The sequence below is a fragment of the Strix uralensis genome, chromosome 5, assembly GCF_047716275.1.
Source record: "Strix uralensis isolate ZFMK-TIS-50842 chromosome 5, bStrUra1, whole genome shotgun sequence".
In the NCBI taxonomy this organism is placed as follows: domain Eukaryota; kingdom Metazoa; phylum Chordata; class Aves; order Strigiformes; family Strigidae; genus Strix; species Strix uralensis.
Window position 1 is genome coordinate 54,256,221 of NC_133976.1, and position 26,454 is coordinate 54,282,674.

The following is a 26,454-nucleotide window of genomic DNA, read 5'->3' on the forward strand; positions in this document are numbered from 1 at the left end:
TTTTTTTAATCAATGAAGCCTCTTACTGCGACTCTCTTGAGACAATAGCTTTCTTATGCTAAAGAAAAATGTATTCCCCTGGACAAAGCTGTGGGAAGCATAACATGCTCATTAGTAATGCTTGGTATATACACTGCCCTTCCCTTGTTCATTCATAGAAGGAAAAATGACATGAAGAAGAGGATGTCTCTTCTTTCTTTTTTTTTTTTTTTTTCTTCCCCTCTAGAAATAAAAGGAAGGAGAAAGATATCACTTGGAGTGTCTGTGATAAAGTTTGAGAAGTGCTAGCAGTCCTGATACAAGGAAGTGGCTTCAGTCTGAAAACAAACTGGTTGCTCGTTTGCTGGTCATTGTAAGTTATTTGAAATGCCTGACGTGTGTCAGCGTGTAGCGTGGGAGGAAAAAAAGGGGGAGGAAACGGCACCATTCTGCTTTCTGGGTAAGAGGAAGGGGGAGAATTTTTACAAGAATTGGGTCATCTTTGATGGGCTATTCGGCCTTTTGTTGTAGGAAGGTCAGGTTGTGCAACAGATGGAGGAGGAGAGAAGAATGCCGTCTATGTATAAAGCTTAAGCATCTGGGACAGGAGAGGGAAGTTATTTATTTTTAAGGGAAAACAGATGAGTTAAAACCGACTGACAATGTCTGCAATCTGGTTTCCAGCTTAATCAGTAAGATGAAATTTTATTGCAGCTATTAAGTAATGGAGTGAGAGAGTTGCTTTTAACTGGCTTCAAGACACAGATAGGTACATTTTGAGGTTGTAATGCCCACCACTACCATTGTGGAGAATTATGCTGAGGAAATTCCTTCTGGTACATGTGTATGTAGCTAACCCAGTAATACTGCGCACCTCTAGACCTCGTGGAGAGACTTACTGATCCCCAGCCCAGTGTAGAGTTTGTGCTGAGTTTTCCCATGATTGAAAGTATTGCTGGAAAATACTGTATTGGTTTCAGGAGAGAAAGGGTTGACCAGATTGCCTCTAAAACTTTCCTTAAGGATTGTTTTGCCAGGGAGTTGTTATGATTGCTGCAATAGTTGCAGTGTTGTGTTGAAAAAACATAGGTGTGTGCTAGCTGCCTGGAAAGTCAAAATCCCATCAGAAGTTAATAAAAACATTGACTTCTCTCATGTTATCTATGCAGGAAGAAATCTCATTCTTCTGAATTATTTCCTTGCTGCAAGATGTTCATAATCTTCAAAGTATTTAATGTAAACTCAGGATGCGTATATGCACAATTGTACAAGATGGTGAATGCCATCGTTGTTAAATCCAAGAATGGTTTGAAGTATTTATATTTCTCTTTGGCAAAGTAAATGCCTTACAGCTCTTTAAAATCATGCAAACCTGGGAGTATTATTTATGCATACGAAGTTAGTTGATACTTTGTGCTGTACTAACCGCTGCTTTATTTAAGAGCAGAGAACTAACTGAAGTTGAATGAATACTGGATCAAAACCTTAGCTACTAAGATACTTCCCTCTCTCCCCCTCCATTTCTGATCAGACACATTCTTATTTTTCCAAAACAGCACTGATGGGTTTTTCTTGGGATTTTCATGAAAGTAGGAGGGACTGTATTAAAAATGCTCTTCTCTTTCCCCAGGGGAAGAAACTAATGTAAATGCAGGTGACCATGCAGAATGCAGTTCAGGTAAATGCCTTTTTTAATATTTGAAACCTGTATAATACTTTTTTTAATGCAAAAATCTACCCTGAAGCAAATGAAGTGCTAGAATCCCCAGAGTTATCTCTAGTTAAAAAAAAAAAAAGTAATAGTTTTCCCATTTTACAAATGGAGCAATGTGACAAGATAGACAACCCAGTGTTATATCAGATAGGTGATTCTTTCTCTTCTTAAGGGCTATTACCTAAGAAGGTTTTGAACTCAAAGGCTGAGATTATTTAAAAACTTGCTTGATGATTAAGAGGAGTTTTTAAAAACCCTATGTTCTAGTTAGTCACTTTAGTACAAATAAATATATTTTATAAACTCACACACTTCCTGAACTGAAAGAAAGTAGTTAATACCAGGACACTTTCTCTTTGAGAATTTTGTACATGAAATTTTAGTGTGGTCCTTTTCTTGAAATGTAAAGGTATCTCTCAATTTGAAAATATGCAATCCTTAAGAAAAATGCTAAGAATTTAAAGTGTGTTATGTTCTTGTACAGGAATATATTTCCTCTTTTAACATCATCATTTTCATGATTTAAGCACAAGATGCCTCTGAAATGTTTGAACAAAGAAATCGGTAGTCTGTAGTAAATTATGTGATAAACTGCAGATCTCATTATTTAAAATGTGCAGAGGGAAAAAACCCCACACAAATTTAATGCATGTTTTCTTTATTTAGTATTCAGGGGAGTATGTAAGTTTAAATCCAAAGAAGTCAAGAGAATGAACGTAGTAGTACTTTTGATACAGGAGTTACTAATGAGAGCTGAGCTGTTTGTGATTACTGTTGTGTTGGTTTGGTGTATCTGTCTGAAGGGGAACAAATGCTTTGAATAATAGATCTCTAGCATAATTCAGAACTGTGAGTTTTTGTCATCTGACTGCAAATATTAGAGCTCGCTGTCTTCAGCTTACTGAAATCTTCTCCAGGTGTGGTTTGGTGATGACCTTCCCTTAAGTCCCCGAAGTCCTCTGACTCCCAGACATGGGCCAGGTTTGGCAGATGTGTGCCTGTATGACCAGTGGATATCTGTGCGGCATGAAGCAACTTTGGTGCCTATGCAAGAAGATCTGTCGATCTGGCTGTCTGGCTTACTGGGTGAGGTGAAAAATAAATCACTGTCTCATAAATTCCAAAGCACTTTCCAATATTCCAGTCAATGTTGACACTTAATATCTATAGTACTATTAAGATCTGGTGTATTTGAGCCTGAATGGCTAGGAAAATTGCATTAAAATACATGCTTCAGTTTCAGATTTTATTAGCTGACACCTCTTAGAAGTAGGGTGATTAATTGTTCTAATTTATATTTATGAATCTTGCTAGTCTAATTAAAATCTAAGTGGATATTTGATTTTAGTTTTATATATTTCTACTAATTTTCAGTATTTAACACTGTAGTACATGATATGATGGATAGAATGCTGTTTGAGTTGCCTCTAAGTTCATATGAAACTTCTTTACCTTTTGTGGAGTAACTCTAATATTGACCTTCTTTTTTAGGAATAGAAATCAAAGCAGAACAACTGCTAGAAGAACTTGATAATGGGGTACTACTCTGCCAATTGGTTGGTGTTCTTCAAAACACAATTAAAAAATGTTGTAGCTCAAATAATTTAAGGGTAAGTCATATTGTGATTTTTTTTTTTAATTAATTTTTTTAATACATATATAGTCTTTAATTGTAAGTATTAGTGAAAAGGAAAGCAGGTGAGTGAGGCTTCCCAAAGCAGCATTCTGTGAGCTGTGTATCCGGAGACTGATTAACAACAGTGTGGCATTACAGATGGATAAACTGTCCTTATGCAACAAATGACTGACTTTGTTAATCAAACTCTAATGTCCTTATTAGTTTTTTTAGTTCGATTTCAGTAGAATTCTTGCCAGAGGTAGAGCTAGTCCATGTCTGAAGTTTGTTCCCCTGATAACATCAGTGTGGGTTGGTAACAAGATATCCACTGACCCTTGGTAGAATGTTTTATTCCAGAAACTGGTGGCTAAACTCAATTATATAGGTTAGCCATGAAAATATCCATATTGAGATGTACCTGGAGATGGGCTTCAGTGGTTTTGTTAGGAACCAAGGCTGAGTTGAAATGTGAATCTCAAGCAACTTGCGGTCTGTGTTTGTACAATGAAAAATAGTGATGTTTCACTTTGGACTGTAAAACCATGTAACATTTGCACAGGTAGCATATGTTCAATGTACAGGTACCCAGTATAGCTACAGCGATACTTGAATTTGTCAAATAATAGTTCACCAGCTAATGTGCCCTAATTGGTAGTTTTTTCCCTTGGGGGCAGGAGGAACTGTTTCATCATATCCAGACCATTTTTTTTTGTGTTTACCTCTTACTGTTTTATCTAGTAAAGCATTAGTTTTGAATAATGGATATGTACCAGTAAGTAATATAATTACTAATACTATATTTATTATTAACTTGGGGGGATGTGGCAGGACACAAAACAGCAGTCTTAGGATGGCAAATAGTATTTATACAAGAGCCATATGAATGCTGCGAATCCTTAGGGTTTGTTGTTTTGGTTTTTTTTTTTAAGGAGGACAAGATGTGCAACTTGTGTACCTTTGAACTGGTTGTTTAGTTTTGAAGATACCAGTTTAAAAACAAATAAGTACTGAATTGTTTTCAAGGAAATGGCCCTTTGTTCCCTTTTGATTCCCTTTGCTTTCTAGAATGGGCTCTAAAATGTTGAAATCTGACAGCCAAGTATAGTGTAATTGATTTGGGCTTCTCTCTCAGTGCTACAATCAGAGCTTGAGAGCGGGGAATAACTATGTAGACCTGTGAAACCACCACTAAAACTTTTACCTCAGCATGTGGGGAAGCAACTGTATGGGCAGCTTTGGGAGAGGCTGCAGAAGTAAGGATCGTTCACTCAGTGACTGTTCACAAAGATAAGGTGGAATGCCATCTACATTAGCGTAGCTTTTATTTCATAGAGTACATGGTGGGTTGAACACAAAATAGTTACTAACCACTGTTTCTGTAGTCAGAATTTACAGTTTATTTTCCTTTGCAAATATGCTTTTGGCAATTGATGTGCACACTTGTTTTTTTCCCTTGCCAGAATTTTCCTATGAGAAAAGTTCCATGTAAGAAGGATGCTCCATCAGGATCGTTTTTTGCCAGAGATAATACAGCCAACTTTCTTAACTGGTGTAGAGCCATTGGAGTTGATGAGACTTATCTCTTTGAATCTGAAGGTTTAGGTACATCTTTTTGTAAGATTTGCTTTGATCTGTATGTAGATAACTACCTGGTCAGGGAGATCTCTTGTGTATAGTCTTTTGAAGCCTTTGTCACGACTGTTCCTGTCTTGTGCAAGCTATTAATGCTTTTATTTATTTTAAGGCAGTGTTCAAGTAAAAGCCTTGAAAAATCAGTTCAGTGATGTCTCTAACTTGCATGATGCTTTTCCAGACTTCTAAAAGTTGCTGTGCAGGATGAACGGAGGAGCAACAGCTGTGCAGCAAACTTACATATTTTCCTTCAGTAAAAAGGCCCACTGAGAAACAGAGGAGCAAAGCGTGGTTTTGCTTTCCCTGTGCAAGAAGACCATAGGGCCACGGAGTCAACTCACAATAAGATCCTTTATTTGGTGTTAGAGCTCATTCTTGTTGCAGAAAGCCCTCAGAATAATGCACTCATGACTGCTAAATTTGGTGACTACATCAGAGCGTTGTGCCTGAAGTGGCAACAGTCTGTTGGTAATTAACATTTACTTCAGAACCTACTTGACATGACTCCAAACCATTTGTATTTTCCCATTTAATAAGTTAGTTATAAAACTAATTTGCCAACTGTGTGTATGCCTGCCCCAGTGCACAGTCTGTCCCTTATAACAAACAGCTGCTAGACTGATCCTTCCAGATGGAATAAATTTTTTTTGACTGCTAATTAAGAGGAACTGTGCTTTCATCACATGGTAAATAATGAAATGCTCCTCTACCAGCTATTATGTCAGTAAAAATTAATACAAATGTTTCTGTGGCATGCCAACCATTTTCTTATTTTGTGGATTTTTTTTTAAAAAAAGGCAAAATATCTGTCTGTCAGCAGAATAGCAAAAAATTGCGAAAAACCTTTGTTTTCAATAATCAAAAATTTGTCACAATATTTACTAGATTTTCTTGAAGTCTTTGTGCCACTTAATGCTATTTAAATGGGAGACACTGTTTTCATTAACTGCTTTTCTTTCAAGCTCTTCTCCCTGCGAGTTGGACTGTCCATGCCTTCACTACTGGATAAGTCATCTTTTAAAATAGTTGAGAACATCCTCATTTGCATCTGTCTCATTTTGATTTAACTAGTGAGTGTATCTTCTTTTCAGTACCAGGAAATACAGATGAGTAGAACTGAGCTATGAGAAAATTAGTCTTAATATTTTTTTCAGTTCAACTTGTATGAATTGCATTGCTTAAACATCTTAGTTCCTGTAAGTGGATGGGTAACTAGAACCTGTCTAGCCTCTCTGAGATAAGCAGACAGGATTTTCTATTGCTGTGGCTTTCGCTCATAGCCAAGAAGTGTTTTGAAGTCTGATTGTAACTCTTGACACAGCTTGCTTTATGGCATAAATAGCTTCTGTGAGCCTTTTTGGCAGTCGAAATGAGCAGACTTGCAGCCTCCTTGATGAAACATTCTTTCCACTGATGTTCTCCATCAAACTTTCAAGCCATTCTTTATGAATTAAATAGGGGAAAGAAAATTTGACTATTGTCTTTTTCCCATCAGATACATACAGCAACACCTCCTGAAAAGTGTGGATGGCTGTGAAGTGGCTCCTGAGACAGCAGAAAGAGAGAATAGCCATCATGGGATGCCCTTTGACATTGAGACAAAACAAATGTCTTGACCTCTGCTAGGGTTATATTTGGATTTTTCTCTTCTGGATTCAGGCAAATTATACCACTTCTGTCACAGCTGATAAAAACAGGAAGAAAAATATATATTTAAATGACTTCTAGTACCTTTCAGATTATGGTTCTATCAACTTTCTATTCTAGATTTACCCTTCATAATCAGATCTTTTAAAAAGTAGACTTACAAACTGGAGTAGATGATGTAAACAAGAACATCTGACTTCATACTCAGCTTATACTTTAGGAAACACTTCAGTCTTATTTAAAGCAAAATCATTTTAAATATTAAATTGAACATCAGAAAGATGATAGATTTCATCTGTAAATATAGAGCTGGCTCATTAGGTTTCTCTTCAGAGTGAATTTCCGGTTTCTGCTGAATATTGTTACTCCATGGTGTGAAGAAAGTCAGAATTGTTCATATAAATTTTACACCATATGAAAATTGTATCTACAGCTTTTCCCATTTTCACCACTTGATGGTGGTGGGGGAAAGAATGATGCCATGCAGGTGCATTGAGGGAAGTTGAAAGACCTTTCTCCCAGCCCTTGGTTTCTGAGTTATTAGGCAGTATTCCTAGTTGGCTAGGAAAGCACATGAATGGTTTGTTTTCTAAAGCATTCACGCAACTGTTCTTAGAACATGTGAAAAGCATCTCAATTTTGAGGCTTCTGTGGGAACAGAGGAGGAAGTAGTTACTTGTGAGATTTTAAACTATTTTCTTTCTCTGTTCATGGCCTTGTTTCTTTTTCCATTTTCTTGCACAAGAAAGCTTCAAGAAACCAAAACAGACACTGTTTTCCTTCTGCCTCTTCTGTTCTTCACTGCAGCAGTAGAAATAATTGACTGTTTTCATTTCAAAGTTGTCAGGAAAACCCAGAAGACCTGCCATGGTCACCTTCACACCGTTTGGCTATAACTCCACTATTTCATCTCATTCTTCAGTGCTCCTGATTGTCATTTAGTGTGCCTACATGGTCGAGTGCATGCAGCTGCTAGAGCTGCTCTGAACTGAGGGGTGCAAAGCAGCCCTCTGCATTGGGCACTAGCTGGGTTAATGTGGGCACAGTCTTCAAGAAGCAAAGCCTAGTGGAAAACTCTGTGCTACTAACATATCTGGAATTGTGTTGATTCTTTTCTGTGATCAGAAGCGAGTATCTGATGTTTGAATCTGAGTGTTTGTCTCTTAAACCAATGTCATTCTCACCATCTTATGGTCAGGGGTTTTGACCATCCTTTTCAGATATAGCCTCACAAAGATACCAATTCTGAAGAAAACCTCTGGGTGGATGGGGCAGGAGGTGGGATCTGATAGAGAGGGGTGAAATGAGGGGTAGGGGAGTTACCACTGGCAAAGTGGTATCTTCTAGTTGAACTGGGTGAATCTGTCATATGGATGGACCCTTCTGGCACCCAGAACTTTTAAAGTGATAAGAAAAATAAAATCTGTTGCTTACTGAAATGGTAAGAATCACCTGGATTATTCCTCCACAGCCAAGGGTTTAAACGACTTAGGCTGACTGACTGCATAGCCATCCACTTGTCAGTTAGGTCCCTTGCTGTGTATTCTCCTATGACTGTTCACCAATAGAGTGTGTGTGCCTATCTGTCTGTACGCACAAGCATGAACAGATGAAGTACCTTTCCTGTTTGCAGTTGTTGAATGCTCTTCATCTTTAATACTGTGATAATGTATTTGGGGATAGGGAAGGGAAAGCTCTCGGATCTCTTTCTTTCCAGTTTATATCAGCAGCATAAAACCAAATAAAGTGTATTTCTCTTAGGAGGTAGAGAAGAGTTTGATTTCAGGAGTTCCAGGATGGGCTTAAACACTTTATGGAATAGAAAATTAGACTTGAAAGCATATACCGCTTTATTCATCCTCTGGGTAGAATGATGGTGAAGTTATAGTCATCTGTTCCTTATCCTTCCCTTCTCTGTAGCTAATTGCACAGGCCTCCCCACAGTAAATATGAGCTGTAACTCCCTTTTATTCTCTTTCCATTTAGTTTTGCACAAGGATCCAAGACAAGTGTATCTTTGTCTGTTGGAAATTGGGCGCATTGTATCCAGGTATGTGATCCGCACATGCTCCTAACAAGAAATGGAAGAACGCATTCTATTAAGTAAAAGCTAAGACAAAGTTAAGACCATCTGCAGTCATTAAGTGCAGTGCAGTAGATGTTAATTCTGTGCAGAAAGTATTGAGTAGCTTTTCTAGGACAGTTGTACAATATGAGTATTTTTTTCAAGTATTTATCAGACTCTTCATGGAGAGGTGCTGATCCACACTGCTTTTTATAACTATGTTTCAGTGCTATATTCAGCTTATAAGTATGTGTACATCTTGGAAGAACTCACTGAACATTAAATACAGTTTTAAGATCTTTATTTTTTTTAAGCTTTTTGGCAGGTATCTCATTCCCTAAATTTAGACTTCTAATTTCTTTCTAGTGCAGAGCTGGAAGCTTTAAGATAGTTCATCGAAATTGGATGTGACCTAAATTGTGTAGTATTAACAGTATTTTTACTGCCTTCTGTGGCAGCTCCAAGACCACCTTTCTAGTAGAAACTCAGAGTGCTCCTTGTCTTTGGATTATCAAGGCAGTTATTCCTCTGACTGATTTAGTGCTCTTTCCTGTCAGTCAAGCCACTCAGAATTTTGCATATTTGTTATCATCAGTTTCTTTTTGTTTTCTTTAGTAAATTAGCAATTAAACTCTATACTTCTGTATTTGAGGTATGGAGTTGAACCTCCTGTACTAATAAAACTAGAGAAGGAAATTGAACTAGAAGAAACACTGCTGATGACCTCTGGACCACCATCACCTATTAGTACAGCAAAGTCATGTTGTCACCATGGGGAGCTACATGAGGCAGTAAGTACTACTTGTTTATTGTGATATAGGCTTTAATCAAACTCTTAAGTTTAGTACTTATATGATCTGGCTCAGTAAGCATAGGCTGTTTTTCGTCTAATATTTGTGAACCTCCTTAAATAGAAAACAGAAGGTTATGCACCTCTTGTGAACAAATATTTTTTTTGAAAATGTAAGCAATATGCTGTCCTATATGTTTTAGAGTTAATGCCTCAGTGCATATAATTTGCCTTGATTTCGCACACCACCATCACACCCTTCATTGCTTCTTTGAGTATAAGAAATATGCATTCAGTTTTTCTGGTGTGTCAATATTCTATGACTGTAACATATGCTTCTCTTCAATTTGATGTTAAAGTAGGCTTTGATGAAACTCTTGGAAGAATAGACTTTAAATAAAACCTCTGTAGCTGTACCAATTGGAAATGAATATGTATGCAGAAAAGGAAATGATTTGTACATCTTATGAACTAGTCCAAAAGGAATGATGAATGACTTTCCTATTTTGCTTTAAAATGCATGTTGAGACTTTAAAATTCATTTATTTTGAAGGTCCTCTGTGTTGTAATGTAGAACTTCCACTTCTTTGGGAATGTCAGCCATCAGATCCTCACTCCCTCTAAAAAATTTTGCTATTTCTCCTGCTTGGCAATAGTCTTGATCTTCCAATTTTTTTAAGTTTCTAAGTAGCTGTAAGAGGCACATCTTTTCTAACCCTGGACTCATTTGGGTACTACCTTTTTCCTTTTTTTAGTGGTTTCCTTCTTGGGTGTCACATAGAAGATTAACTTATAAAAGCATTACAAAAAGTTAGGGAGAATGCTGAAGTAGCCCTGAGTCAGGTGTAGCAATGGATTTGGTCACCGGAGAGACCCAGGCACTTGTTTCAATTTCTAGAGACCATAACAGTGTCTTTACAAGGTCGTGGTTGGAATTGATGCCACTATGCATAGTGTTATGGACAAATCTTAAAAAAGAAAGTAGAAATAGCTTAAAATCGAAGAAATGAAAAAAATTGGATTGGAACAACTCAAAATATTTGCCTGTACATATGGTTCTTTCTTTTAATCTTTTGTTCTACATTTTGAAGCTCTATGTAGCTGAGATTTTCTTGTGAGAGAATAGAATTCTAGTGTTTTCTTAGATTATGGGATGAAAATATCAGTATCTTTTCTTGTATTAAATCTCTCAATAAACTGTTAAACACATGCTTCTGTCAAAATACTAACAAATGCTTTCAATTTTAATAACTAGGTTAAACACATAGCAGAAGATCCTCCCTGCAGTTGTTCCCATCGATTTTCAATTGAATACTTATCAGAAGGACGTTATAGACTGGGAGATAAAATACTCTTCATACGAGTAAGTAGTTTCTCAGAATCCAAATTTATATTCCTAATTGGGAGAAAAATGCTTTTAAGTGGAATACCTCTATGGTATTGTTTGAGAAATACAGAATCATTTAGGTTGGGATGCCACATCACCCATTCAATCCCCTATTCAAAGTAGGTTAGATCATAGATTCATTCAGGTTGGAAAAGACCCTTGGGATCATCGAGTCCAACCATCAGCCCTACTCTACAAAGTTCTCCCCTACACCATATCCACCAACATCTCATCTAAACGACCCTTAAACACATCCAGGGATGGTGACTCCACCACCTCCCTGGGCAGCCTATTCCACTGTCTGACCACTCTTTCTGTGAAACATTTTTTCCTAATGTCCAGTCTGAACCTCCCCTGTTGGAGTTTAAAGCCATTCCCCCTTGTTCTGTCACTAATCACCTGTGAGAAGAGACCAGCACCAACCTCTCTACAATGTCCTTTCAGGTAGTTGTAGAGAGTGATGAGGTCTCCCCTTAGTCTTCTCTTCCTCAAACTAAACAGTCCCAGCTTCTTCAATCGCTCCTCATAGGATTTGTTCTCCAGGCCCTTCACCAGATTCGTTGCTCTCCTCTGCACTTGCTCCAGCACCTCGATATCTCTCTCGTATTGAGGTGCCCAAAACTGGACAAAATACTCCAGGTGTGGCCTCACCAGTGCAGAGTACAGGGGGACTATCACCTCCCTACTTCTGCTGGTCACAGTATTTCTAATACAAGCCAGGATGCCGTTGGCTTTCTTGGCCACCTGGGCACACTGCTGGCTCATGTTCAGCTGCTTGTCAATTAGAACCCCCAGATCCTTTTCTTCCAGACAGCTCTCCAGCCACATCTCCTCAAGCCTGTAGCGATGCATGGGGTTGTTGTGGCCCAAGTGCAGGACCTGGCACTTGGCCTTGTTGAAGCTCATCCTGTTAATGTTGGCCCACCGATCCAATCTATCCAAGTCAAGATCTTAACCATTGATTTTTGCAACCACATTAAGTTAATGCTTTTCTGTGGTGTTTCTAAAATTTCGGTAATGACTTGCCGTATAAATAAGGATAATGCTATAGAATGTCCTGAGAACGTTGCTTGTTCAAAATCTGGGCACTTGGGGTTTATAATTTGTAGGATAGTTGAGCACTCTCTTCAGCAGGCATAACTGTGTTATGAGGACATCCATAATTTGAACAAAACCTGTATCCAAAACTCTGTATACTGAATAAACATGTTGACAGAATGGTTAAAATGTCTTCTGTATATATGCTTTCATTATTTCCCAACACATAATGACTGTCTCTGCAGGAGAAACTATTTCATAAAAGAATTGGGAAGCATAAACCTTATTTATGACATACTTTCTCTTTTTTTTAAATGTTTCTCTGTAAGAAAGAGGTCCTGTTTGTTAGTCAATTTCAATAAATGTTAATGTAAGATGACATAATGCTGCATAAAACAAAATACAAATTTTTCTTGTTCTTCTGCTACCACACCTTTTTTGTCCATTCTCAGATGCTACATGGCAAGCATGTGATGGTACGTGTTGGTGGAGGCTGGGACACTCTTCAAGGTTTTCTGCTTAAATATGATCCTTGCAGAGTGCTTCAGTTTGCAACTCTGGAGCAAAAAATACTGGCCTTTCAGAAAGGGGTCACCAGTGACAGTGTCCCCAACTCATCAGCTAGAATTCAGGAACCTCCTGTTATGAATCCAATGTCAGCTGTCAATATGTTTCAAAAGCAGCCATCAAAACCCCCGACTCCTGTTTCAGCTCTCGGGGCCAGTGCCAAGAAGGCTTTAGCTAAACGTCCTCAGTCCCCTGCCCTGGCATCACCGAAAGTGCCAGTGCCCCCATCCCCCACAGCAAAGTCGTTGCCGGTCAAGTCCAAATTACAAGGGTCTTCAGCGACAGGCCTGCACTCTCCTTTCAGACCATTAGCTGGCACCTCAAGGAAACTGGAGTCTCCTGCACACAACTCACCAGCTTCTGCTCCTTCACAGCCTGCAAGCAAAAGCTCTTCATCTGCAGGAATGAGAACAGCTCTTGTTCACTCCGAAACATTGCGCAAACGTATTCGGTCCCCTGATGCTCCCAAGGTGAAATTTGCCCTGCCTCGGAGCTCCCCAGCACCAGGGCTACATCCTGTGCTCTCATCCTCTAAAACACAGCTGTCTCGCTTGCCTGGGACAGCTGAAACAATGGCTTCAAAACAGAAGCATGTCCCTGCTAAATGCAAGCCTGTATCTGTCACTAAAACCAAAGCGAATTCAGTTGCTCCGAGGGCTGCTCGACTGCCTGTTACAAATCTGTGTACTGTTGCCAAGTTTGCACATTCTCAGCAGCTCCCTGCAAAACCTCCTTCTGGAAATGCTATTCAGACCTCTGGAACTGAGTCTCAGCATCCTCAGAAACCTCCACAAACAGTTTCTGACCTTGCAAGGAATCTGAAAAGTGCTTCAGTCCTAAAACACTCAGCTTCTGTACCTTCCCTTGCAGTTAGCAAAGCATCAAAGTCACCACCTACAATGGTATCAACAAGCAAAAATTTATCATCAGCTGTCAATAAGCAGCCAAATGTCAGTAAACCCCCTCAGGTCGGACCCACTTCATCCAGGCCTCCTGAACGCACTCCCTTATCTGTTGTACGGCTTCCTCAAACTTCAGCCAAAGCGGCAGTGACCAAAAAAAAGCCAGAGCAGCCTTCCACAAAAAGTCAGCCTTCAACCAAAAACTTGCAAGTAAATGAAAGCTTGGCCCCAGCGGCCAAGAAGCCTCTCCCTAAAGGAAAGTCAGCAACGGCATGTAACAAAGGAATGCCTGGTGTATCAAAAGGTCCTTTTACAAAGAGCAGGCAAGATGATCACTATTTTGTTATGACAGGGAGTAAAAAACCCAGAAAGTAAACTTATTTGTTACTTTCTGTGGAAGTCTTAATCTTGTTCAGATGGGCCTCTTGTATCTGCTACACTGAGGACAAGGAAAAAAAGTTAAATAACACTACATTTACCATGAAATATTAGGTATAACCTACATTTTGCTGCATAACTTACACTAAGAAATGTATTTATTTTGCAGTTTAGAAACTTCTATTTGGATATATTTAAAAGTGAGCTTGCCTGCTGTGTAGCACTATAGAATAAAGAATATCCCTGTTTGCTGCTAGCCTGACCTGCTGTGGGAAAGCCGTGAGAGAGGAAAGGGGAGCTAGGGCTGCTGCTTTTGCTGCTGCTCATTTTCACGGAGCAAAGCCTGCGCAAGAAGCATCTACCCAGGGCAAAGTGTGAGTGATTCTGGTGGTTCTGGCACATCTGCATCAAGGCCTGTGGCAAGCAATAGAACTGTGCGCAAGCTGTAAAATTTCTAATACCTCAAACAAAACTGTGGGTTTTTTTTAGTTCACCAGCATCCCACAACTCAAATTTGGGTCACCTGCACATATGAGAAAGAAATCTCTAGTCATGTTTAGATTTGATAGCTGCCGTTATCAATGTTCACTGTGTCCCCCATATGCCTTAAAGTGAATTTAGCTTGCTTGGAAGTGAAGTCATCTTGGTTTGTGTTAAGTTGGACATGGAAAATCATGGCCTTGATCGCTCGCTCTCGTTGTGCCTTAGCCTCTCATCATGATAGATCTCTTCAGTGAGCAATGCTACTTTTAAAACCCTGGGCAGATAGATAACCTTGCTTGGTTCATGTTCAAATCTGATTATAAGTGAGCCCATTCTTTCCTAGAAGGAAAGCTCTCGCTGCATGGAGAGAAGCTCCTGAGTTGCTGGGAGGGTGCCTTCCCCTGGGATGGAGCCCCAAAGCAGCTCCTGCTCCAGTAACACAGAGCTGCGAGTACTGACCTGCACTGGTAGAGTCTTAGTGCTCTGCAGGAGTGGCCTTTACATGTAAAACTGAATTGCTAATAATGCTCTCAGTGCTAGAAGTTAATTTTTGTGGGCAGTCTTACTCTGCAGTGGCCTTTATTGTTTTATTTATGGAGACCTTCTCACTGTCTCTCCTGTATTACTTTCTGGAGGTGAGGAGTAGTTTCTCAAAGAGGTAATGAGGGACTGCATTTGCCTTAAACATCTGAATGTGCCAGAAAGCTATGCACTGTTTATGCTCTCAACTCCTGAAGGCTTTCAGTGGGTTAAACATCTTTGGTGCTCAACACCTTTACCCTTAACAGAAATTAGTTTCATGGTAGATTAATAAAAACTACTGTCTTTGGGAGTAGTGTTGTTTGGGTTCTTTTGGGTTTAAAGAACAGTCCTTCCTACAGACACTGAGGAGCTCTGAGGGTCTGTGAACACACTGGTGACTTACACACACCATCACTTCTGCTCTCTGTTCCCAGGATATTTACTTATGGGTAGGAGAAGAGATGCATGGAAACTGCAGTTTCTGAAGTTATATATTTAATACATATTTTTCCCCTGGAACTAGAGTAAGCAAGTATCATAAACTGAGTTCTCATGTGCAGTGGCAAAGTCATTAAGCTGCCTTTCTGAGCACCTTGTTAGCTTTTTTATTTATGATTCTATTTATGCATATCTACTGTACAGTACTGCTTACAACCTGCTGGGAGTAAACAGTAAATACCAATATCCAAACTGTAGGAGGAGAACAGATCTGTTTTAATAACATGGACATAAGTCCCACAAGCTCACATACAAAGTTGTATGTTTGGGGAAGGCCTTAAGCTTACTTGTTTTATAAATACACTGGTCAAAGCCACTACTGCAAATGTTAAGAACAGTATTGACTGTAGTGGACTACTTTCAGGTTTGATAAACTTGGCACACAGTTTCGTATGCTGAAATCATTTTACAGTAGATGACTTGCTTTTGATTTTTGGGCTTCCAAATAGTGAGTTACGATGCAGTATATCTCATGCATATGAATAGCTGAATTCTTGGGGTTTCTTTCTGTACTGGGTCTGGCTGAGATAGTTAACATTCTTCGCAGCAGCCCTTATGGTGCTGTGTTTCAGATTTGTGACTAAAACAGTGTTGATAACGCACCAATGTTTCAGCTGTTGCTGAACAGTCCTTGCCCTGGGTCAAGGCTTTCTTTTTTCTGCTCTGCCCCCACAGTAAGTAGGCTGGGGGTGGGCAAGAGATTGGGAGGGATGCGGCCAGGACAGCCAACCTGAACTGGCCAAAGGAGTATTCCATATTGTGTATGGTGATTTGTCTTTTTTTCTTTCCTTCACTTACTAAACTGTCTTTATCTCAGCCCGAGAGTTTTCTTGCCTTTACTGCTCTTCTTCTGTTCCTTGTCTTGATGGGGACGGAGGGAAAAGTGAGTGAGCAGCTGTGTGGGGTGCTCAGCTGCTGGCTAAGGTCAACCCACAACACCTTTGGAACCGTTTACAAGGTTTTTAGTAGTAATTTAAACACGGAGACTTTTGGATCTCAGTGTAAAGCTATCTCAACATCTACCTTTTTGAACTATAACTTCAGAGAAAATTAAGCAGATGGCTTCATCTTTGTGATTCGTTATCTCATGTAATAGACTGAATTTTATGGTTCAAAATGAAATAAAAATCATAAGCTTTTACAGTTGAAACCTTAATCAGCTAATCTGAAGATGCGTCACCTGTTAAATGTGGGTAGGCTTGGTTTTATTACAAAAAAATATATTTAAACATCGTTCAACTTCTGTGAATATTGCAGTCTCCAACTTCATAGTCATATTCTGACTATGGGTGTCATGTAACTGGAGGTGAGCCAAGAATAAGATGTAACAAAGTACCTCCTAATGGAAATACATACTCTTTTTGCAATGTTTACGTTGCCAAATAGCAAGTCTAATATTCAGCTTCTATTAGTTTTTGTAAGGGAAAGATAACTTGGAGCAAGAATCTGACTGAATTTTCCATGTGTTATCGATGTCCTGTATGAGTACTTATTTTAAATAAACATATACTGCACCTTTTTTACGTGCATGCTTTTTTTTTTCTCTACTGTTATCCTTTTGTGGGGAGGGAAGGAGAATGTATTTCAGAAGGCTTGTGGTTTTGTTCTACCACCACATAAATAGTAGCTTCCATCACATGCAATTATAAAAGACATAAATAGCTGCTTCTAATCCATTGCTTTGTTTGGAGTTCAAGACCTCTTTACTCTGATCCTCATTTCAGTATGACTAATTGAGTAGAAGGGGCTTCCTACTCTTTCCTAGCTGACAATGTGCCTGAATAGTTTCAGATATACCTTTACGAGTTTTATTCTTTGAAGCTCTATCTGAAATATAAAGCACTTGTGTGCCAGTATTTTCCATGCATATATCCTGTCAGCAAACTTTACACCTGTCTCTGTGCATGTTGCCCATCAATAACAAATTTAATTGGTTTTACTGAGAGGAGAATTGGGTCTTCTCCCTGGAGTCACCTAATTAACTTTTTTTTGTCCCTATTTGATTTTTTAAAATGTTTTAATACCTGCAGTTCTTTGCCTGTTCCAAAGTGGCTTCAGTTCCTGTCAGTCTGATGCTGGTGCCTAATCATATAGATTTAATTATCCTTCCACTTCAGCTTTGTCTCGTAAGTGCATTCTTGCGGCATCTACCATACTCATTCCTACAGGACCAAGCTCTGCAGAGATGTTAGTTACATTAATGTAAAATACAAAGATGTTATGTTAAAATACAAAGACAGCCCAAGACTCCCTCAGGTAAGTATCCTAACTATCAAACTACAACATCATGCCTCCTTGCCCCGGGGAATCTTAAATCATTTACTGTCCATCAGTAAAGATTTAAAAGGAGATAGGGAAGATGCTTTTCCCTCCTACTCCAAAACTGCCTTCATTGCTGGTAGGTGTTACACGTTCTGGTGAAATTGCATGTTTTATTCTGAATGAGGATGAAGTGATGTCTTCTCCTTCCTGGGTTAGCTTTCTAGTCTTTAGACCTTAATAGAAAATAATGGGATTGTTCACACTTTTTATGGGTAGGCATAGAGGATTGATAGTCACTTTTTTTAAAAAAGGTCTTCTAGTATTCATAGTCCAAAGCCATTCCTCTAAGTCAGGGGAGAGGCATTCCTGAAGTCTTAAGCTCTTGCTTCTCAGACTCCACTGAAGAGTGTAATTTCAGGTTGTGGCCCTACTCACAACTAGGCAATGGGCAATGCTAGATCCTTGCTAAACCTATAGGTGCATCAAAAACAGAATAGCCTCTCTGGTGCATTCTAGGTGCTAAGGGCTCTGACTGCTACTCCCACATGGAGTTCCTAACCTGGGGAAGCCAGGCTTTTCTGTACTGACAGTGTGCAACTCCCCAACAGGATGTCCTGCAACCACATTTCCTTTGCCAGAAGTGTATTGCTCAGTGCAACTGTCATGCTCTTCACAAAGTTATCCCTACTTTTCTAGTAATTGTGTGGCTGTTACATTGTCTTGTAGGAAAATCTATAGATTTCCTACAGCGGTCACCAAAATGCTTTATTCCTTATTAAGATACTGTAAGTCTGGCTGTCAGAAAAGCACAATTTATTGTATTGTGACAGTGTGTACTCAGAAGTTCAGCTGTTCAGTCAACAGAACATCTTTTCTCCCTCTTGTTCTCACCATGATCCCTCTGGCCTACAAAAGTCTGGATCCTGTATGCCCTATGGGTTTTGTACATCTAACTGCAGCCCTTAAGTCTCCATTTGGATCTGCTGTTCTGAAGAGAAGGAGGAAAGGACACTTGCATCTGCACTCCCTTTACTTGCTAGCTCTTATGCCGGAGAAGTACTGCATAGAGTGATCCTGCTTGTCACTACTTCATGATAGTGAGTTAGGTAAATAAAGTTTCTGACATGCTTTAGTTAGACTAGATTCCCTTTAGTAGAAGGAGAAATCCATACAATACTCTTAATATTTGCTTCTGGAATGACAAACTGGATTAGATCCTGCTCTTCACATTGATCAAAGAGTAGCTAGCAGTGTTTTTTACTGTACTAAAACTTGAGCGAGTCTAGGCATACTCATGCTAAAGGTTCCCATGTGGTCACCTCAATCTAGTTCTTTCAGCTTGTGTATGTCCCTCACCTGAACCATCAGAATCACTTTCTTTGATGCCATTGCTCTCAAAGTCCTTTGGTAGCCAATGGTCTGTTGCCCATTACTAATGAATGTATGGACTGGATTGAGTACCCTGGGGACATATTCCAAAGCCATACTGAAGCATGCAAAAGAATTCATGTGAAGCTACAAATCAATCTTTCTGGTTTTTGTTTTTTGTTTTTTTTTTTTTTTTACCAAAGTCCTACATATTTCACACGGTAAAAGCTGGCTGTGCTACTAATGGGTGTTTTACTTATAATAGACAAAGCCAACTGGACCATCTGGTATGTAAATTCTGTTCAGAATGAAATGAGCAAAAGGCAAAGGCCATCCAAATGGATTTTGGGCCCCATAGGAAGATGCCCTGAGACGGCTAAAATGTACCTCACTTAGGATTGACAGCAAAGAGCTCAAGGAACAGCAGGAAAGTCACTGAAAATTAGCCGCCTTAGACTTTGTGTGGCTGATGCAAGGGCCCTGCAGAACTGGGCTGCTCTGTGACACCTCAAAACTTCATTCTCCTTTCCATGCCAGTATCTGACATAGAAGGAACCTCAAAACATGAGAACCATATACCTAGTAACATATGGAAAACTCCTGAGTTTGCATTGTTGAAGTACACATGAATGTATGCAGTTTGAAGAACTTCATTTATGGCTCAGCAATTTCGTATGTGTATATACACACACACCCACACATACATAAATGTGATAAAATTCAAGGCAATTTTCTGTCTAAAACTGCAAGCAACTATAGCTTCAAACATCAAACTTTACAACGCCTTTTCTATTTCCCTATAGGGAAATGGAAATGTTAGATGAGTGAGTGCTGTGGGGACATCTGGTGTCTATGAATTTAATAGAGGCTATTCCAGCAATGTAAGACCTTTAACTTCTCTTAAAATTCACAGGCAAAACCTTTCTCTGATTCAAATTAAACCTTTTAGCTAGCAGAATCCAAACATGGTATGCAATAAATAATGCAAGAGATGTTTAATTTTGTAAGACCCTTTCATTTCATGCAAACACATTTTTGAAAAACTCATTTTCATTTTCTTTTTTTCAGAGCCAAGACTGAAGATCACTTCCTTACTAAAAGTTTTGAAAAATAAATTGTGTGAAGTGTAAATAAGCTTAACACTTTTATACATTTCAGACATCTTAAGAAAAAGTAAACCATTAAAATATTTGAGAGGTGAGATCTGCTCACAGTACAGACCTAGCTAGCCAGTAATTCCCATTAACTCCGAAATGAACTTTCAGGTGTGTTACCCAGTGGGAATGCCAGCAGTGGATGGCTCTCTAGTTGGGGAGGGGAACTGATGTTGTCTAAATCAATGCTGTTATAGCACTTTGTGCAAAGTATTGGGTTCCAGATGGAAGAAAAACCTTACAGGACCAGAGCAGCTGGCCATTTCTCTGAGGAATGTAGCTAGGCAGAAAATATTGACAGAAGTTGTGCTAAGAGTTTTTAGGAGGTAGGATTGCAGCACAGAACTTGGATATCAAACTGACCTTTAGTGCTGAGACAGAAAGTATTGTGCAAAGCTGAGGTCCTACAAAACAAAGCCAATCTTGCATGTTTCCCCCAAAAAAGACCATGTTTGGATATTCACACAGGAGAAGTAGCATGCATTAGTGTTTGTCAAAGTACTCAAACATGGCACCTCATAAAAACCATATTAAGATCAGTTACATGCATATTTACAGTGTGAAAGCATATGCTTTACCTCTCTTGCATTTGGAAATAGAAGTTATTGTTGAAATTCAGGTCTAGAATCATGCAATTTGCTGATCTTTTATATAAGCATTATTATTTTTACTTTTATATAAGCGTTATTATTTTTACTTTTCTGAAGTGAGGCTGCTGTAACAGAGAGTTCCTTGTACTGGAACCTATATTCCCAGAAGAACATAAATAATTACCAATGGCGTGTTGCTTCTTCACAGCGCTTTTTTTTTTTTTGCTGAGTATACTATTCTATAGACACCTGTGAAACAAGACCATAATAAATTACTCTTATTGTGTACACACTGCAGCATTGACCCTTGCACTACCTTGAAGATATTTATTGCTGCATCCAAAGAAAAGAGCAGCAGAATGAGTTTATTTAAAAATCAAACTAAATAGAAATGCTTTGGGTCTATAGTCCTGGAATTAGGCTCCTGTACATTACTTTAGAATTGGGTGATTTTTGTGAATACACAGGTTTATGGTCTGGTTTTTAATATGTCCTCAGCTATAGTAGGATATTTAGCTATGTCAAATTAGTTACAAATACATACATAAAGAAGCATCTTTGCTATCCAGTGATCTATATGAAAATGGTCATAGGAACATCTATGCTAGCTTATGCCTGGTTTTGACTGTGTAAAGAAAAATGTTGGGATTTTTTTTTGTGATTTCCTGCTTAAGAATCCACTGGTTTCCTCTAAGACTTGGGTCCTTAAATCACAGTCCATTTACACTGGAATGCAAAAGGAATGTATTAGGACTGTTAAGTCAAACATTCACAGTTTAGAAAATGTTATAATTCAGATGCCCAGTGCAACTTTTTCACTTGTGTGCATGCAGCATGCATTTTGGCATACACTTTAATTACAATTTATGCTCTGGGTTTTATTTTCATCAGAATGCTGTTTCACTCAGCGTGTAGAAGAAACAGCTCTAACTGCCTGAGGAATTCTTCAGTATTTGGGATTCTCCCTGTACTTCAGCATGCGGCCCTATGCTGAAAACAGCGATTCATTGTCATGAGTCCTTCCAGGATCTCACTGACAGCACCTGAGTGCTTCTTGAGGTGTTCTTGAGGCTTATCTCCTTAAACAGGAAAATCAAGGCTGAAAGTCACTGAGATTAAAACATCCACTCAGGTGAGTTAATTAACTTGAGTTGTCTTGCACTTCACTGTTCAAAGTAGTTAGCGTGATACAGGACTGAATAACTTAAAAATTTCAGGTGACTTTACTTGCAGCTGGAAGTGTTTAGCGGCATTGCAAATTTGACTAATGGGCTTAAGTCAGACACTTGTATAATGAGAAAGGGTAGTGGCCCCTTGTGAAAGGGTGAGCTTAATTTATTTGTCTGGTATCATGCAGAGAGGGAGAGAGAGAAAGAAAGAAATAAAAGAACATATAAATTTTGTTCCTAGAGGCTGAAATTAGTTGCCTGCAGCAAGAGATGAGAGAATTGTCCAGCTCTCCTGTATTACCTAAGTCTGTTCATCCCCATCTATCAATCCTGTAGAAGGAGAACTAGTCTTCAGGAAGTTACAACTCATCTCATCTTAAATGCATGTAAGAGATCTGAGTTCAGTAGCTACAAGAAATTCTGACCAATTTAATTCTGTTATTTCCTAAATTTATAATGTCTGACTCCTCATTGTTATTTATATTTTTTAATATGGTTTTATATGTTGCTCTGTAGAATGAAACCTGAAGTATCTCTAGGTGTTCCACAAGCTCTGAATCACACTATAAGTATTGTTGGACTAGAAGACTGTTGTAGGTTCCTTCCAACTGAGCTATTCTACTCTACGTGTCACTGCCACAAATGTTCCTGTTCAAATCAAGCAAAAGTAGGTGCTTGTGTTTGTGAAAGATTAAGCTAGATTCAGATGGGGTTTCTGTTATTCAGATGGGTTTGGGCTATAAGGGAACAGTACAGTCCCTGTGCCAAAGGTGAAAGAAAATAATTAAGAAAGAGTAACTGCATACAACTTACAGCTGATGTTTTATTATTTACCTTTTTTGGATTATTTATCTTCTTAGCCAGTGGTTACTAGCTTAGTCAACAAACTTCTTGCAAACATTCTTACAGAAATGGGTACCTGGAGAGCTGTAATTAATGAAAGAATATTGCTCTTACTGTGTCTGTGCAAAAAGGCATTGCATAATTGGTTTTCCAAGAATTGTGTTTTAGAGTGATTTATAAAGTTTTTAAAAAAGCGTGTAAACTTATTTTAGGTCTTTTACTGCTTCTCCCCACCTTCCCCAATAACGCAATCATATTCATCAGTCACAAATTCATACCTATGGTCTCAAAATCGTAGAATCATTAGAATGCTATGTTGAAGTTTCTATAACTACATTGTTCAGACCTTGCATTCTCCCTCTTCACCCCCAGGACAACAGTCCCAACCTACAACCACCTCAGCCACGTACTATGCTCTGCTCCCTGGAACAAGAAGCATTGTCACACTTGGAAGATTAAAAAGCTGTATCTCTACAGCAACTCTCCAAACCCCAAAATAATAAACTAAGAAATTTTGACCAAGAAGAACCTGGCAGCTAGGTGACTGCAAATGGTTTGGATTGGAGCGATGTTGCCTTCATGGTGCTGGATGACCAAGATCTCTGTAAAGCAAAGGCATGCAGTTTGCAGATATCATTCCTGTTCTCAGCTCACCTTTTTACTTCTCTGGGAAGACTCTTCTTTGGAAATGCTCATCACCAAATGTCCTAGTAGGTAATGAATTAAGGCAACATTTGGCTTAGCTTGCCTTTCATTTGACACACGGATAAACACAAAGGAATTTTAAAAAATGAAGTAGAAATCTGGGGTTTGGAAAATATTGCAGTGTCTGTAAAAAGAAATGAAGTCATATTGTGACAATAAAGTGTTTGGTTTTAGCTGAACAAGTACTGTCCTTTGTAAAATCTGATTCTGCACAGACAGACTAGTAAAAATTCAAGGGCATGCATGCGCTGTTACACTGCTTGAGTTTTCACAGATTTCTGCAATTCATGAAGTATAAGAGAAACATGAGATGTAATGATGTCTCTTGATGCTAGGTCATCCCAGTGTTTTAACTGGAGCTGGATACGTAGTGGTGGTTTGACAGGCTCTTTGGAAACAAGGCTCAGGCTCTTTGTCTGCATGCTTTATTTCTCTACAGCAGGAATTCTTCAGCTGTGCTAAGGCCAATGGGATCTCTTTGTGCATAAAGCTAAGCTCATGCTCAAGAGGTTACAAAAATGTACTTTAATGAGCAATCTGCCGAGCGAGTCAGCCCCTCCTTTCATCTTTTTCCTAGGAGTGATGTCTGTGCAATAATATGTAGTGAAAATTTAGACTTGCCATTAAATTCAACAGGTGCAAGTCAGTAATAACAAATGAGAGTTTGTTAAGGTAAAAGCAGCTATTGTATATACCTGTTCTTTTGCTCATAATCCTATACTAAGAACTAGAAAACAGTCCCTTGATTGTTTTTTGAAACAATGAAAACTGCCTAAGACTCAGTAATTTAGGGCTAAAAGATGGAATAACAGGACAGAAATATGTGTTTTGGGATAGAAGTAAAAGCATTAGGAGTCTGCATATGGGTGTATGCTGAGGTCAGGAGAGGGTTCAGAAAAGCAGAATAATCATTCAAATTTGGATGAAATTTCCAGTAAGACTACGTTACCCAATGACAAAGAAAAACAAGCTGCTCCATTTACTACCTATTAAATTGTTCATTTTAGCTTGACAAACCTGGGTGATACCTTATGGAGCCTGCTACATTCAGATGATGCTTCTTTTGCAGAGGAGCAAGGAAGATTGTCCTACATTCAAACAGCAGGGTCTTCAATGTGGAGCAAAAATACCTGAGCCTCTGGAGACAACAGAGACTCTTAGGAGCTTGTAGAGAGCTGTGTGGAGTCTGTTGCAAGCCAGGAAATTGGTAAAAGTTGCTGAGCTGAGGAGAGGACCTGTGCTGCAATGGGAAGGCTTTGTTTTAGTCTGACTCACTAGCAGAGCAAAGTAGTCTCTCTTTACAGGCTTAGCTTGTACTTCAGTCTCTTTTATCTTCTATGAGGAAACCTTACTAATTCAAGAGGCTAATTCAAAGCCCCTGTGTCTCTTTTGGTGTGCTCACTTTCAGATAAAGGTAAGTCCTGTGGTGCCAAGGCTCATGGGACAGGACCCTTGTCAGGGAAAATGACTTCAAAACACGCTAAGGGATATAAAGCGTGTGGAGTAAATGAAAGGAAAGGGGGGGGAAGAGGATGATGTATAGGCAGCTGACTGTATTTCAGGATCTGAGGAAGGAAAAAGAGGAGTCCCTCTTTCAAGCAGGAGACGAGGAGGCTCACTCGTATATGCAGATAACACTAACATTTGGATTTAGTATTGATGCATCTTTAACCTCCTCTTAAAGGCACAAATATAGGAAGGCTACTTAAAAAAAAAAAAAAAGTCTCCCAACACACTTTTGCCCCTCAATTTTATGATGGTTAAATGGGTCTGATTCCTTTACAAGCTCTTTACTCTTTATTTATTATTTTTAAACACTTGGGTTTATCAGTACTGGGCTGAAAATGTGAAGGGGAAAAAAGTTGAAGATAATTGCTCAAAGTACACAAGAATTTATGTCAAGGTAGAATTTCTTTTTCTTCTCTTTAAGTAAAAAGTTAACTTTAAACTGACATTTAAATAATCTGTGATAATGTTAAGTTATATATTTCAGGCAGCTGGCACTCTGCATCTAACTCTTCATTCCTGTTGAGTGAATGCTTGAATTAGGGAGGTGCATTCATAACTTGCATCTAACCCACAGTGAGACATCCCAAATATTGTGATTGATGTTCTCATCTATTTTTTGTCAAGGTCTTTGGCAAACCCTGTGTTATCCATTTGCCAGCACTTGCAACAAAGCTGTTTTCTGAACACACTTCTACTCTTTCTAGATATGAAAACTTAGTTAAATAGAGAGGCCTGGGTGAATTTCATGCTGCTGTGAAGTCAAATCTTTTATTATCCACTTCCATAGTAAACAGAAAAGCTTCTCGGATTCATTTAACTTTTATTCAGCTAGAATATCACAGATACTGGTGGGAAGAAAAGCTATTAGGCTTGTGTGTTTTGGTAGTTAGATGTCAAAGCATTTAAAAGGTTTTTCTTCCTATGTAGGCTACAGAATGCAGCAAGCCAGTCTCTTCTTGAACTACTTATATTTTCATTAAAATGCTAATACATATTACTAATAAAATATTTTTTAAAAAAATTAATACAAATTGCTTAAACCTTTATAACCTGCTAATGGGAAAGAGGATGACTAATAACTCCTCACCTTGAGTCATCTAGGTTCCAGGCTCACTGAACACTTCCTTCTAGAGCCTGTCCTTCAGTGCCTTGGCCTTACTTGAATGCACCTAGCAAATACATGCCACATGTAAGAACATCAACAAGAGAGGATTATAACAAAATCAGCAGAATGCTTTTTACTGTTAAATGCTTGAAAAAGCCATTGAACTACAGGTGAACTGATGACCGGATAAAGACCAGATGAAGAGCTACATTCGTGCCTGGGCTCTAGCAAAATGCCTGAGTTTGTTCTTGGGACTATAGGTTAGTAAGGGGAAAAGTACTTGGGAGGAAGCAGGAGTCAGAGAGTATTTCATACTGCCTGCAGTGCTGGAGACTTAGTGGATTTTAGCTCCAGCATAGGAGAGGGATAAATGGCTTTTAGAGACTCTCAGCAGCACTGATTTTGCTATCTCAGTGAGATATGAATGATGTGAGTAAGAAGAACTCCATTAGGCTGTGCGTTAAGCATCTTCAGGGAAGATGTTTGTAATGATTGTTCTCCTGGGCTTTTTCTGCAGCAGGGATTTTTT

General features: G+C 38.9%; 1 protein-coding gene across 1 annotated transcript; it reads left to right on the top strand.

Moving 5' to 3' along the window:
- Nucleotides 1-285: 285 nt before the first annotated feature.
- On the top strand, nucleotides 286-16,739 carry GAS2L3 (growth arrest specific 2 like 3). Its single transcript, XM_074869419.1, has 9 exons — nucleotides 286-352; nucleotides 1,610-1,657; nucleotides 2,611-2,779; nucleotides 3,185-3,303; nucleotides 4,772-4,913; nucleotides 8,577-8,640; nucleotides 9,308-9,446; nucleotides 10,701-10,808; nucleotides 12,323-16,739. Exons 2-9 carry the CDS (start codon nucleotides 1,628-1,630, stop codon nucleotides 13,712-13,714), a joined length of 2,163 nt encoding a protein of 720 aa, XP_074725520.1. The 5' UTR covers nucleotides 286-352; nucleotides 1,610-1,627; the 3' UTR covers nucleotides 13,715-16,739.
- Nucleotides 16,740-26,454: the final 9,715 nt, after the last annotated feature.

What these genes read in the sequence shown, in the direction of transcription:
- GAS2L3 (XM_074869419.1), top strand. Translation starts at nt 1,628, where the DNA reads ATGCAGGTGACCATGCAGAATGCAGTTCAG. An exon ending in GTAGCTCAAATAATTTAAGG is followed by an intron (nt 3,304 to 4,771) that starts GTAAGTCATATT and finishes TTCCCTTGCCAG; the next exon opens with AATTTTCCTATGAGAAAAGT. An exon ending in CTTTGAATCTGAAGGTTTAG is followed by an intron (nt 4,914 to 8,576) that starts GTACATCTTTTT and finishes CTTTCCATTTAG; the next exon opens with TTTTGCACAAGGATCCAAGA.